Below are 13,985 nucleotides of genomic sequence, written 5' to 3' on the forward strand. Positions count from 1 at the left end.
ATTATGTCGTTTTAGTTATTTGGAGGAAGATGCATGTTTCATAACTTTTCTTTGCCAAGCACAGCTCTTTTTATTTATCTTCTTTTATTGCTAAGGAAGAGATAGCATTCATTTTTCCTAACTTCCCTCTTTCCTTTCTTCTCTCCATCTTTCTTTTCTTCTCTCCCATTGTTCAGCAAATCCTTACATCTGTGAGTCTGACTTTGTTCATTCATTCCAGGGGTCAGCAAACTATGGCCTACCCTCTTGTTTTTGCCTTTTGTTTATGTGCTTTGAGTTTTTAAAATGTGTAAAATAAGCCTAGTCCCTTGTCTTTGTAAGCCAAATTGTATCGGTATATAGCCATTTGTTTACCTATTGTCTATGGCTGCTTTCATGCTACCATGGCAGCTTTGAATTGAGTAGTTGCTTCAGAGAGCATTATAGCTTGCAAAGCATAAAATATTTACTCTTCACCAAAGCATAAGATATTTACCAAAATACTACTTTGTCCCTTTACAGAAGTTTGCTGACCTCTGATTTATTCAGTCATCAAGAGATACTGAGTGCTTGTTATATTCTAGGTACTATGCTGGGCACTGGGTTATGTTGATGAAAGTGGCAGTTGGTGAATTAGAAGTGGACAGTCCATTTGGAATGACAAATTAATTAGCAAATGTTGTATGATATACTGCACTTTCTCCTTAGCTTGCTCCTCCCCTTTCCTCTTTTGTCTTCCATATTTACTGAATATCTCCTATGTATTAGGAATTGTTCTAGCCATTAGTATCTTGTTCCTGTGTACTAATTAAATTCTTAACCTAGAAATACATATTCCTAGCCTTAATAAAAACATTGCTAGATATAGAAGGAAAGAATCATCAATCAGTCTGTTCACAGATTGGGATATTTGTGAGCATGTATTAAAGGAAATATAGGTCATCATTCTTGATAAATAAGGAAAGAAAGAAATGGCATAATTTTGTAGTTTAGAAAAGTGAGGTCATATCTAAATTGAAGAGGCAATCCTGAGATATAAATAGAACTTAAAACAGAGTAGTCACCCTATGAAAATAGAAAGAAATATTAAAGGGTAGAGGCCCATAATGTAGAAGAGAATTTAGATTGTATAGCTAGTCTCCCAAGATCCTAGTTAGAAGGAAGTCTTTTTTGCAGTTTGCTCTTTTACTTAGTTCTCTCTTTCCTCACTTTCTCTTCCCTAAGTCTGGAATTAGTAGCTATTCTGGATCTGTGTGTTAAGATAAATATTGGGTGCTTTTCATGGGCCATGAAGTTGAATTGGGGCATGTGTGGCATTTTTAAAAACATGTTACTCCTTTTCTAGGAGTTTGCTAATTAGGGAAAAACATGTAAGCAAATAATAGTAATAGTAATACTGTTGTTTGAAATCTTAGACAAAAGAGTGGCCAAGTTGAGTGGGGGTATAGAGGCATCAGTTTGGAGAATGCTTTAGAGGAGGTGACATTGGAACTGAGTCAGAAGGAGTAGCTGTAGGAGTAGACTAGGTGAATTGGGGAAGTCTGGTGCAGGTGAGTTATATGGCATGTTATATAAAGGAAATGGGAAAAATGTGTTTTAAGAAAAATAAGTAGGGGACTGGATGGGATAGGATATGAAGCAGGAAAGATCATTCTTGGGGGATGAAAGAAATTAGGGTAGAATGGATAAGGGTGGTTTTGATGGTGGTAGGAAAGAATGGCCGGGGTAAAAGAAAAGCTTAGAAGCATGGAAGACATTTTGCTCTTTGAATTTATTTGAATTTAAGCAGCAATGATATAAAATGAGTGTGCCAGTACAAGCATAGATGTCTGTAATCTCTTTTCTTTCTGGCACTTCTTTGTTTCTCATGTTTTCCAAAACCTCTTATTTTCAATTTAGTGTACTCTTAATTAACATTTTTCTTTATCAACTTTAGACGTTCATTAAGAATATTCTTAACTACTTGCTTTTGATTTTATCAGTCCTTGGGTTCACAGTGTACCCATAAGAGTATCTGATTGATGAGTAAAGATGTAGATTTTTAAACTGTACCAAAGAAGGAATGAATCCAAGCTTTTAGATCAGAAGGGTAAATTTCCCTATAGTTAGTGTTAAATATTGACTAGGAAATACTTAGAATTTCCATGCCCAGCAATATTTATTCTAGCTGGTCTGCAGAAACTTTAAAGAAGGTTTATTAATGTGTGTGTTTAATACTAAAATAAAATATAACTATATAATGGGAATTTTAAAACATTTTTCATGTGTCTCTTCTGTCAACCTAGAAGCTTCATGATGTTGTGAGAACATTTTTGTCCTATTTGCTGTTGTGCTTAATATAGTACCTTGCATGTAGTGGTTGGTTAATGATCAGAGGTAGTTTGCTTAGTGGCTAAGTGTATAGATTTTGGAGTCACTGGGTCTACTTTTGCCACTTATAGGTTGGATAACAGGTAAGTTATTTAAACCTCTTTAAACCTCAAATACTTCATCATTAAAATCAAGTTAATAAAAACACCTAGCTCATTGACTGTTATGAGGAATAAATACGATAATATAAGTAAAAGTTCTTTGTATAGTGTCTGGTGTGTATTAAGTAGTAAAGATCAGCTACTTGTAGAATTGAATTATTTTACCAGGTAGAGCAATTTTGTTATTTCATTTTAAGATTATAGAAGCAGTTTTCACTGTTAGAGATTTAATCCAAGGTCAATTGAGATGTCATCTCAAGCCTTCTGACTCCCCATTCATGTTAAAAAAGACTTTTCTTACAAAAAGAATCCAGACAGGTCCTGGTCTGCTAATATTTTACAATTGAAAAACTTAATATGATGAGCGATTTCTTAACTCCTTTAGCGACCTTGTCAATATTCATAGCTTTAGGTGTTCTGTATTTACATTTTCTTTTCTTTTCTTTTTTTTTTAAAGATTTTATTTATTTATTCTACAGAGATAGAGACAGCCAGCGAGAGAGGGAACACAAGCAGGGGGAGTGGGAGAGGAAGAAGCAGGCTCATAGCGGAGGAGCCTGATGTGGGGCTCGATCCCATAACGTTGGGATCACGCCCTGAGCCGAAGGCAGACGCTTAACCGCTGTGCCACCCAGGCGCCCCTCTGTATTTACATTTTCAACTCCTGAATCTGACCCTTGCCACTTTCACTGTTCTCGAACCAAGCCAACAGCATCATCTCTTTTCTAGATCATTGCAGTATGCTCATAATGGCAATAAGCTCTTCCTGCTTCTGTTCTTAAAGGAATTAGGAAGGCAAGCGATCCTTTAAAAATATAGATTAAAACTTAATTCTCTGCTCGAAAACCTTCAGTGTCTTCCCCTCACACTTGGAATAAAAACCAGAATCCTTTTAAGGGGCCCTCTGACCTGGCCCTCATTACCACTCATTGCCAGTCATATATTAGGCTTTTTGCAGTTTCTCAAACATGCTATCATATTCCTGCCTCAGGGCCTTAGCATTAACATTTACTTCAACTTGGAATGTTCTTCCCAAATACCCACATAGCTCAATCCTTCACTTCCTTTAAGTTATTTTATCAGTAAGGTCTTAAGTGATGATCCTTTTTTAAAAAGTAGTTAGCACGGGGAGCCTGGGTGGCTCAGTCGTTAAGCGTTTGCCTTCGGCTCAGGTCATGATCCCAGAGTCCTGGGATCGAGTCCCTCATTGGCCTCCTTGCTCAGAGGGAAGCCTGCTTCTCCCTTTCCCATTCCCCCTGCTTGTGTTCCCTCTCTCGCTGTCTCATTCCCTGTCAAATAAATAAATAAATAAAAATCTTAAAAAAAAAAAAAGTATTTAGGACCCCTGCACCATATTCCAATTTATTTGTGCCATTTGTTTATTTATTACATGTCTCTGTATACTAGAAGTAAATTGTGAGGACAGACTTTGGTTTGTTTTGTTTATGCTATATATCCCTACTTTCTAGACAAATATTTGACATACAGTATAAGCTCAGAAAATATTTAGGGAATTAAGTACTAGTTGTTAGAAACTAAGACGTAGGAGTCTCTGCGAGGGCTTAATTCATTCCCCAGTAAGGACAGATTTGAAAGTTTTTTATGGTCTTTTGTTCTTAAGTTTTTATTTAAATTCCAGTTAGTTAATATACAGTGTCATATTAGTTTCAGGTGTACAATAGAGCGATTCAACACTTCTGTACACCACCAGGTGCTCATCACAACAAGTGCACTCCTTGATCCCCATCACCTATTTAACCCATCCCCTCATCCACCTATCTTCTGGTACCCGTCAGTTGGTTCTCTTGATAAATTTGGTTTCTTGGTTTGCCTCTCTTTCTTTTTTTTCCCCTTTGCTCATTTGTTTTGTTTCTTAAGTTCCACATATGAGTGAAATCATATGATATTTGTCTTTCTTTGACTGACCTATTTCACTTAGTGTACTATTCTCTAGCTCCATCCATGTCGTTGCAAATGGTGAAAGAATTTTTATACTACAAATTGAAATGACTGGATTGAACTGAATTTTCCTTTTTGCTTGTTGTCTTGGAAAAAGTATTTAATTTTTGAGATTTAGTTCCTTGCCAGTAAAATGGGGAATCATTATAAGGTTGTAAGGTTATACATACTTTGTAAATGATGGCTATATTTATTTTTAGTCCGTGATAGGACTTTTGTTAGTTTGGGGCAGGTTTCCGTTTAAAGAAAATCATAATACTATGAAATTAGAGAATCTCTTTGTCAGGAGTTGCAGGCTATTGAAGATCAATCTGAAATAAAAATTTAAGCATTGCTGTAATTTCAGAAATTGCAGTGTAAGGCACTAGAAATAATGTTTTAAAATTCAATGTGTATTTATTGTGTTTTTGTAATTTTTCATTGTGTAATCATATGCGTAGAGTTGGCTTTGGATTCAGATATACATGAATTTAAATTCAGCATCTCCTACTTAATATTATATCCTTGTGAAAGTTACAGGCTGTATGAGCTTTTGTTTTCACATATAGAGAATGAAGATAATAGCAGTGTATTTGGATTATTAGAGGTATTAAAATGACAAATTGTATATGAAGCACCTAACATAGTGCCTAGCACATAACAGGTACTTTGGAATTAGTAAGTTTTTTTTATTAATTCAAGAACAGATTTATAAAGTATGACTAAAGTACTATGATAATTTTTGTGTGTCAGAATTGTTCCCTTTAGAATAGCTACTTCAAGAGATTATCCATTTATTCCCATGAGATTGTGATTGAGTGGAATGTTTTCAGAACTCAGCTTTTGGAATTTTCTTCCATATTCTCAACTCATTTTCTTTTGAAATCTCCTATTTGAGGGTGGATTTTAGTTTTTATAGTAATCAAAAAGACAAAGTTTGAAACTGATTTTGGGGAGAGCATTAGAATAAGACTAAGTAATAAGACTGCCTTTCTTCTACATTAGATTCTAAAGACTGTATTATATTAGATAAGTACCAAACATTTAGCATTATCATGGTGTTGTTTGAAATGAGTAGATGATCTCTTGTGATGACTATTTTGAAAAGGACAACTATCCTTTGGGGCTGTAAGTACTGATTTGTTTATTAAAATTTTTTTCTTTTAATGCTTATTTTTGCTTCTTTTATTTATGTAATTGTATCATTCACATATATAGTCAAATATTTGCTTCTCTATTTTCTGAAAAAATGAATTTTTTAACTTTCCAGCGCTCACCAGAATATACTAATTGCCGATATCTATGCAAGCTTTGCTTAATTCACATTGAAAACATCCAGGGAGCTCATAAACATATAAAGGAGAAACGACATAAGAAAAATATTTTGGTGAGTTCTTTTCACAAAATGTTTTAATTTTTGAATGGTAAAACTATATCAGATATTTATCTGTGAAACTAAAAATGGGTTATTTGTCCTGTCTTATATTAGTAACTGAAGTGATAGCATTAAAAGCTGTGATTGATTCCCCTTCTTATCTTAGGTGGTTAGGAGGGGAACCTTTTTTCAGAGATCTCTCTGTTCCTACTAAAGTATGTTGATTCTTAAATTTAAAACTGTCAGATAGGGTGCCTGGACGGCTCAGTTGGTAGAACATGTGATCTTGATCTCTGGGTTGTAAGTTTGAGCCCCGTTCTGGGTGAGATACTTAAAATTTTAATTAAAAAAAAGAAACTGTCAAATACAATCAGTCCAACTGATATTTATTGAGTTTTTATGTGCTAGGTGTAGACAGTGGTGAATAAGATAGTTGTGGTTCCTACCCTCAGAATTTCTAAAGTGTTGGTGAAGAGGCATACACTGAAAAAGAATTTAAGTGTATATAATGAGTTCTATTAAAGGGAGAGATGTGGTACTAAGGAAGTGTACAAGGATATTTTACTTAACTTGCAACAGGGACATTTCTCTGAGAAAGTGACATTTGAGTTGAACTTTGAAGTAATAGTTTAAAATTAAGGCAAAAAGGGGGTGCCTGGGTGGCTCAGTCAGTTGAGCGTCTGACTCTTGGTTTCAGCTCAGGTCATGATCTCATAGGTTGTAGGATTGAGCGTGAGTCAGTTCTGTGCAAGCAGAATCTGCTTGAAATTCTTTCCCTCTGCCCCTCACCCCACTTGTGCGTGTGCGCTCTCTCAAAATGAATAGATAGATCTTTAAAAAAAAAAAAAAGGCAAAAAGGTGAATAATGACACAGCATATGAGCAACAGAAAGAGTCTAGTATGACTGGGGCAAATTGAGATAGGAGGAAAATGATGTGAGATGAAGCTAGAGAAGTCCAGACCATGCAGGGCCTTATAATCTTTAGACTTCAGGAATTCATAATGTTTCAGTTATTTTTATTAGAACATTTTCATAGACATAGATATGAATAATGTTTTTTTAAAAAAATTATTAGTATTTTAGCTATTTAAGTTTTTCTTTTCAAAGTGGCTGTGTGTGTGTGTGTGTGTGTGTGTATATATATATATATAAAACATGTATTTATTTTAGAGAGAGCACAAGTGGGAGGGGCAGAGGGAGAGGGAGAGAGAATCCCAAGCAGACTCTGTGCTGAGTGCAGAGCTGTATCCCACGACCCTGAGATCACAACCTGAGCCAGAACTGAGATTTGGATGCTCAACCGACTATGCCACCTCAGCACCCCTCAAAATGGTAATAATAATACTACATAATCTTCTACTTATGTCTAAGTGTCTGTTTGTGTATTTTCTCTGAGAAATACTCTTTTACCTGACCTTCCCAACAAGCCTGGATTAGGTATTCCTTCTCTGTGCTTGCAGAACTGCTTGATCAGAAAACCGGATATATTGTGTTGTGCATGTCTGCTTTCTCTCCTCTTCTAGACTTCAATATCCAATATTCTGGAGGGCAGGTTTCATTTCTTACTTATTTTTGTTTCTGTGTTGCTTAGGACAGTGTCTGACTGTCTCAGTATGTCTTTTTTGGAAAAATGAATGCATTGAAGAAAATCAGAAACTCAGAAGGAAAAGAATTTAAAATTTTATCAGCATATTATTTTGATTAAATTAGAGCTTCAGAAGATTTAATAAGAACAAAGACAAAGTTGTTAGTTTATGAGATAATAACAGTAATTTCAAGAAATGGGTGTGATGCTAATCATTAATTTCAGGAGCTCAGGGAATTCGAAACAAGAAACTTAAAAAGAAAGCCAACAGACATCATACACATTATAAGGAAATTTTAGGACATTACAAAAAAACTAAGAAAAAAACTTAAAAGCAGCTGTATTAGATCGCTGCTTTTGTTGAAGTTGTATTAATAAGGACTAGATTTACCTTACTCTTGCATAAACCAAAGGAAAAAAAAGGATAAAAATAGCTAAGAATGGTTTTCAGGCAGTGAATGGAAAAATAATGAGATTAGCCCAACGATTACTCTAGTTTGAGAGAGTTTCCATACTGCATTATCGGGACCCCAGTATACTCCCAGAGTTGAGGAGATAAACTTCAGTCCAGGGACTTCAGGGTGGCTAGAGTTTGTAGGACAGAATAACAAAAAAGAGGAAGCTATATAGAAAGAAATCATAGATACAAAGACAGCCCCCTCAGAGTATTCAGCACAGTACTGATTGGTACATGCATGTGAGAAAGCTGCGTGAAGCCAGGGAAAGAATCATCTGAAGGAATTAGAATAGTGCTTGATGCTTACATAGGCCTGAAAATAGTACCTTCCCACTATCCAGACTGGAAAACTGCATACTTCATGGGCATTGGGTAGAGTACCCAGAAGGATCTTGTTTCAGGAGTGGGGAATATATAGAAACTAAATGCAGTCTGATCCCAACTAAAGATTTTTTTTTTGAAAATTTTATAAAAAATTTTATTTATTTGAGAGAGAGAGAGAGAGCATGAGTGCAGAGGGGAAGAGGGGCAGAGGGAGCGGGATAAGCAAACTCCCTGCTGAGCAAGGAGGCTGACATAGGGCCCGATCCCAGGACCCTGAGATCATGACCTGAGCCAAAGGCAAATGCTTAACTAATTGAGTCACCCAGACTCCCCCCAACTAAAGAATTTTAAAGGCAAGACCCAAAAGGACAGTTTCCAGGGTTTAATGTTGTTACAAAGTTTGAGGATATTTATAGAAATACAAAATATCTATCACCACAAAAAAGTTCACATTGTCTGGCATTCAAAGATTGTAAGGCATACAACAAAGCAGGAAAATACGTACCACGATGAGGAGAAAAATCAGCCAATCAAAACTACCTTGAGTTGACAAGAGAAAATTAGCAGAGGGGGACATCAAGGCCGTTAAGTATATTCCCGATATTCCAAAAATTAAATAGCAACATGGAAGATATAGAAAAGATTAAAATTGAACTTACAGGAATGAAAACTGTAGTGTCTAAGATGAAAAATACACTGAGTAGGACTAATGGCAGATCAGTCCTTACAAAAGAAAAGGTTAGTGAACTTGAACATACAGCAATGGAAACCATCCAAAATGAAATGGAAAGAGAAAAAAAGAACTTGAGAAAAAAGAAAAGGTCACTTTTGAGCTCTGGAATAATTGGTAATATGTACCAGTTCTACACATATTCCAAGACACTGAAGAGGAGGAATGCTTCCTAATTTCAGTCCGTGAGCCCCACATTACCCTGATACCAAAACCAGAAAAAGATATTGCAATGAAAGAAAACTTCAGATTATATTTCTCATGAATTTTAATGCAAAAATCCTATACGTTATTTTAGCAAATTGAATCTAACAATAAAATTAAGGACGAAATACATTATGATCAAGTGGGGCTTTATTACAGGAGTGCAGTGTTGGTTTAGAAAACCAATCAAAGTCATTTATCATATTAACAAACCAAAAAATCATTTCAGTGATGCTGAAAAAGCCTTTTTTTAAAGTAGGCTCCACTCTCAGTGTGGAGTCCCAACGTGGGGCTTGAACTCAAGATCCTGAGATCAAGACCTGAGCTAAGATCAAGAGTTCAACCATATTATATTATGTACCAGAATTTCCTGCCTTTTAATGTTGAATAATAGCTCATCTTATGTATATACCATGTTTTGTATGTCCATTCATCCATCCATCCCTGCGTATTTAGGTTGTTTCTACTTTTTGGGTATTGTGAATGATGTTGGTATCAACATTGGTAGCGGAAGTTCTTGTTCAATTTTCTGCTTTTATTTCTTTTGTATATAAACCCAGAAGTGGAATTGCTGGACCAAATGGTAAATATATGTTAAATTGTTTGAGGAATTGCCATGGTATTTTCCTCCATGGCTACGTCGTTTTATATTCCCACTAGCAATGCACAAGGGTTCAGTTTCTCCACATTTATAAAGCTGTTGGATTTTTCTCTTTCGTTTTATTTTGATAATAGTTATCTTAATGTGAATTGGTATCTTATTGTCCTTTTGATTTGCATCTTCCCAGTGATTAGTGAGGTTGAATACCTTTTCAGTTACTTACTGCCCATTTGCAAATGTTCTTGGGAGAACTGTCTTTTCAAGTCCTTTGACCACTTTTGAATTGGGTTTTCTTGTTCAGTTTTAGAGGACTTCTTTGTATGTTCTGGATATTAATCCCTTATTGTATATGCAATTTGCAAATATTTTCTCCTATTCTGTGGGTTACCTTTTTACTCTGTTAATAGTGTTGTTTGATGTACAGGTGTTTAATCCTTTTTTTTTAAAGATTTTATTTGTTTATTATTAGAGAGTGGGGAGCATGAGCAAGGCTGAGTAGGGGAAGGGGCAGAGGGAAAGAGAGAATCTCAAGCAGACTCTGAGCTGAGCTCAGAGCCTATTGTGGGCCTTGATCCATAACCCTGAGATCATGATCTGAGTTGGATGCTTAACCAACTGAACCACCCAGGGTCCCCCAGAAGTTTAATTTTCATAAATTCCAATTCGTCTGATTTTTCTTTTGTTGTCTATGGTTTTTTTGTTTGTTTCATACCCAAGAAATCATTGCCAAATCTAGTGTCATGAAGCTTTTTTCTTCTGTTTTCTTCTAAGAGTTTTATAATTTTTCTCTACATTTAGGTCTTTGAACCATTTTGAGTTACTTTTTGTATATGGTGTAAGATAAGGGTCCATTTCGCATATGGGTATCCAGTTTTCCTAGCACCATTTGTTGAAAAATTTGACAGCCCATTTGCCGTTGGATGGTTTTGACACCCTTATTAAAAATCATTTGACCATATATATAAGTATCTATTTCTTGGTTATGTGTTTTATACTGTTGGCCTGTACATCTGTCTTTATGCCAGTACCATACTGTCTTGATTACTGTGGCTTTGCATAGTAAGTTTCAAAATCAGGAAATGTGACTTTCTAACTCTGTTCTTTTTCAAGATTGTTTTGGTTATTTTGGGTCCCTTGAGATTCCATGTGAACTTTAGGATCAGTTTTCCTATTTCTGCCAAAAATTCAAAGGGATTTTGATGGGATTACATTGAATCTGTAGATTGCTTTGAATAGTGTTGACATCTTAACAGTATTAAGCCTGCCAATCCATGAACATGGGATGTTTTTCTGTTTATTCATGTCTTCTTTCATTTCTTTAAGTGGTGTTTTGTTGTTTTCAGTGTACAAGTTATTCATCTCTTTAAGCTAATTTCTAAGTATTTTATTCTTTCTGGGGCTGTTTTTTTTTTTTTTTTTTTTTTAAGATTTTATTTATTTATTCGGCAGAGAGAGAGACAGCCAGCGAGAGAGGAACACAGCAGGGGGAGTGGGAGAGGGAGAAGCAGGCTCACAGCAGAGGAGCCTGATGTGGGGCTCGATCCCGCAGCGCTGGGATCACGCCCTGAGCCGAAGGCAGACGCTTAACTGCTGTGCCACCCAGGCACCCCTCTGGGGCTGTTTTTAATGGAATTGTTTTCTTAATTTCCTTTTCAGATTGTTGTAAGTGTATAGAAATGCAACTGATTTTTTGGTGTTGATTTGTATTCTGCTACTTTACTGAACTTGTTCATTAGTTCTAACAGTTTTTGTGTGTGGCATCTTTAGGGTGTTTTACATATTAGATTATTGTCTGTGAATAAAGATAATTTTATTTCTTCCTGTCCACGTTAGTTGCCTTTTATTTCTTTTTCTGGCTAACACTTCTAATATGTTGAATAGAAGTGGTGAAATGGGCATTCTTGACTTGTTACTCATCTTAGAGAAAAAGCTTTCAGCCTTTAACCACTGAGTATAATGTTAGCTGTGGGTTTTTCAAATAGATCTTCATTATGTTGAGGTAGTTTCTTTTTATTCCTAGTTTGTTGAGTGTTTCTTTTGTTTTTTGTTTACCACAAAAGAGTGTTGAATTTTGTCAAATGCTTTTTATGCATTGATCAAGATGATCAAGTCATTTTTTTCCTCTCATTTTGTTAAGGTGGTGATTACATTGATTTATTATTGTATGTTGAACCATTCTTGCATTCCAGGAATAAATTGCACTTGTCATGTGTTTAATATTTTGCCCAATTTTGTTTGTTGGTATTCTGTTGAGGACTTATTGAAAGTTTTAAAGTAGGAGACTAACTGGTGGAAGTAAGGGGAATAGGATGAAGGGTCAGAGGCAGGAAATAGGAGACTCATTAGGAGACTGTTGCTTCTTGGGCACGTTTACCTAGTCTAAACTAATTCTTTCCAGAACTTACCTCATCTCAGCAGAACACATCACCATTTATTTACTTAGTTGCTTAGGACATAACACCTTTGATTTATCTGTCTCATTTACACCCCACATTCAAACCATTAACAATTCTATAGAATTTACCTTCAAAAACATTATGTATTCCAAATTTAGTCATTTGTCACACACTCTGATTTTTCTGTTTGGTGGTTTTTTTTTTTGTAATCTCTACGCCCAGTGTGGGGCTCAAACTTATGACCTTGAGATCAACAGTCGCATGCTCTATTGACTGAGCCAGCCAGGCACTCCTACTCTTTCTTTTTAGTCTATGCTACCACCATCTCTCACCTGGACTATTTCCAACTTAGTCCTCCTTCCTGCCCCTGTACAGTCTATTATTCTTCATTTATCAGCCAGGATTGCTCTTTTAAAATTTGTCATATCATGTTACTTCCCGCTCATAGCCCTTCTTTGGCTTCCCCACTTGGAAGAAAATGTAAGTCCTTATCAAGTTTCATAAGGTCATACAGTATTTGGCTTCTAGTTAACTTTTCAACCTCATTGTCTTCCAGCCACCCCTTTGTTAACCCTTTAGCCAGACTGATCTCTTCAAATAACAGTAGGTACCTTCTTGCCTCCAAGTCTCTGCATTTACTGTTTTCTATATCTGGACTGTTCTTCCCCAAGAAATTTAAATCTCTCTCTTTCATTTTTAGATTTCTGCTAAACATTACCTGTGTAGAGGGACCTTTTTTGTCCTCTCTATTCTAAAATAATAACTCTTGCCCATCAGTCTGTAGTCTTACCCTCTTTGAATTTCTTCATAGCTTTGCCTGATGTGATAGTATACATTTATTTATCTGTTGTCAATTTTCTCTAACTAGAATTAAGTTACATAGGACAGGGACTTCATTGATCATACTATGACAGGATATATGAGGATGATCAATGATAGGAGGATATCAGTGAGACTTTTGATGGAACGGTATCCTAAAGGAAGTAGGATAGGTTTATTAATAGCGTAGGTAGAGGAATATGTTCATTGATTGTCTTTTATCTTTTTATTTCCATGACAATCTAGCAATATAATTCAGAGCATTTTTTAGTGTTTCTGCATATATAAAATAGTTGTGTTGCATGTTAGTCTTATATTATTTTTTTTAATTAAGTGTGTAGCTGTTAATACCTTGGATGAATCCTAAAAAAATGGACCTGAAAACTTTTAGACCCCCACCCAAGATTTAGATTATGTTTAAGATTGCAGAAATACTCATAGAAACTTATAAAAATGAAGTTGTCTTACCCCCTATGTTTGATTTTCTGTATCTTAGGTAAACTTTACTTGTGTTGAGACTGAATATGGCAGCAATGAATAAAATTAGAAATAGACCAAAGTCTTTGTTTAACTATATTGTGGGGGGTAGAGAAGAGAGAATAAACTACTTTTGATTTTTAGATCTGTTGGGAGCTACATGTCTCAAAAAATAAGAGAAAGTTTCTTTACTAAAATGTGATGATAGAAAATGCCATTATAACATTAAAGAAATGGTATGGTCTCCGTTATGATAAAAAAATAAAAAAGGGGTGCTGGCTCAGTGGTTAAGTGTCCGACTTTTGATTTTGGCTCAGGTCATGATCTCAGGGTCCTAGGATTGAGCCCCACCTTGGGTTCTGGGGAGTCTCTTTCTCCCTCTGCCTTTCCCCCTCTCCTGTTCTCTCTCTCAAATAAATGAATAAAATCTTTAAAAAAAAAAGTTCAGGAAATAGTATGATGTTAGATCGTGGATGATTTTCTTTGTATTTTCCTCTATTTTATGTAGCTTTTCCAATTAGCATGTTTTTTTTAAAATCAGAATAAAATATTAATCTTTAAAAATAATATAGTTGGTCCCTCTTTAGCTTTTGGGTTTAAATTGGCTTTCAGACTTTTAGTAGAATCA

The 13,985-nt window shown here is 35.4% G+C and overlaps 1 protein-coding gene across 26 annotated transcripts in view; it reads left to right on the forward strand.

The window, feature by feature from the left end:
- The window catches only part of TUT4 (terminal uridylyl transferase 4), a 188,275-nt gene that overhangs the window by 111,824 nt on the left and 62,466 nt on the right, over positions 1 to 13,985 (forward strand). For all 26 annotated transcript variants that reach the window (XM_044383873.3, XM_057310787.1, XM_044383864.3 and 23 more), the window contains one exon: positions 5,659 to 5,775. In XM_044383873.3, coding sequence (XP_044239808.1) covers positions 5,659 to 5,775 — 117 coding nt within the window. The remainder of the gene's footprint in view (positions 1 to 5,658; positions 5,776 to 13,985) is intronic.

Source organism: Ursus arctos, unplaced genomic scaffold (genome assembly GCF_023065955.2).
Source record: "Ursus arctos isolate Adak ecotype North America unplaced genomic scaffold, UrsArc2.0 scaffold_12, whole genome shotgun sequence".
Classification (NCBI taxonomy): domain Eukaryota; kingdom Metazoa; phylum Chordata; class Mammalia; order Carnivora; family Ursidae; genus Ursus; species Ursus arctos.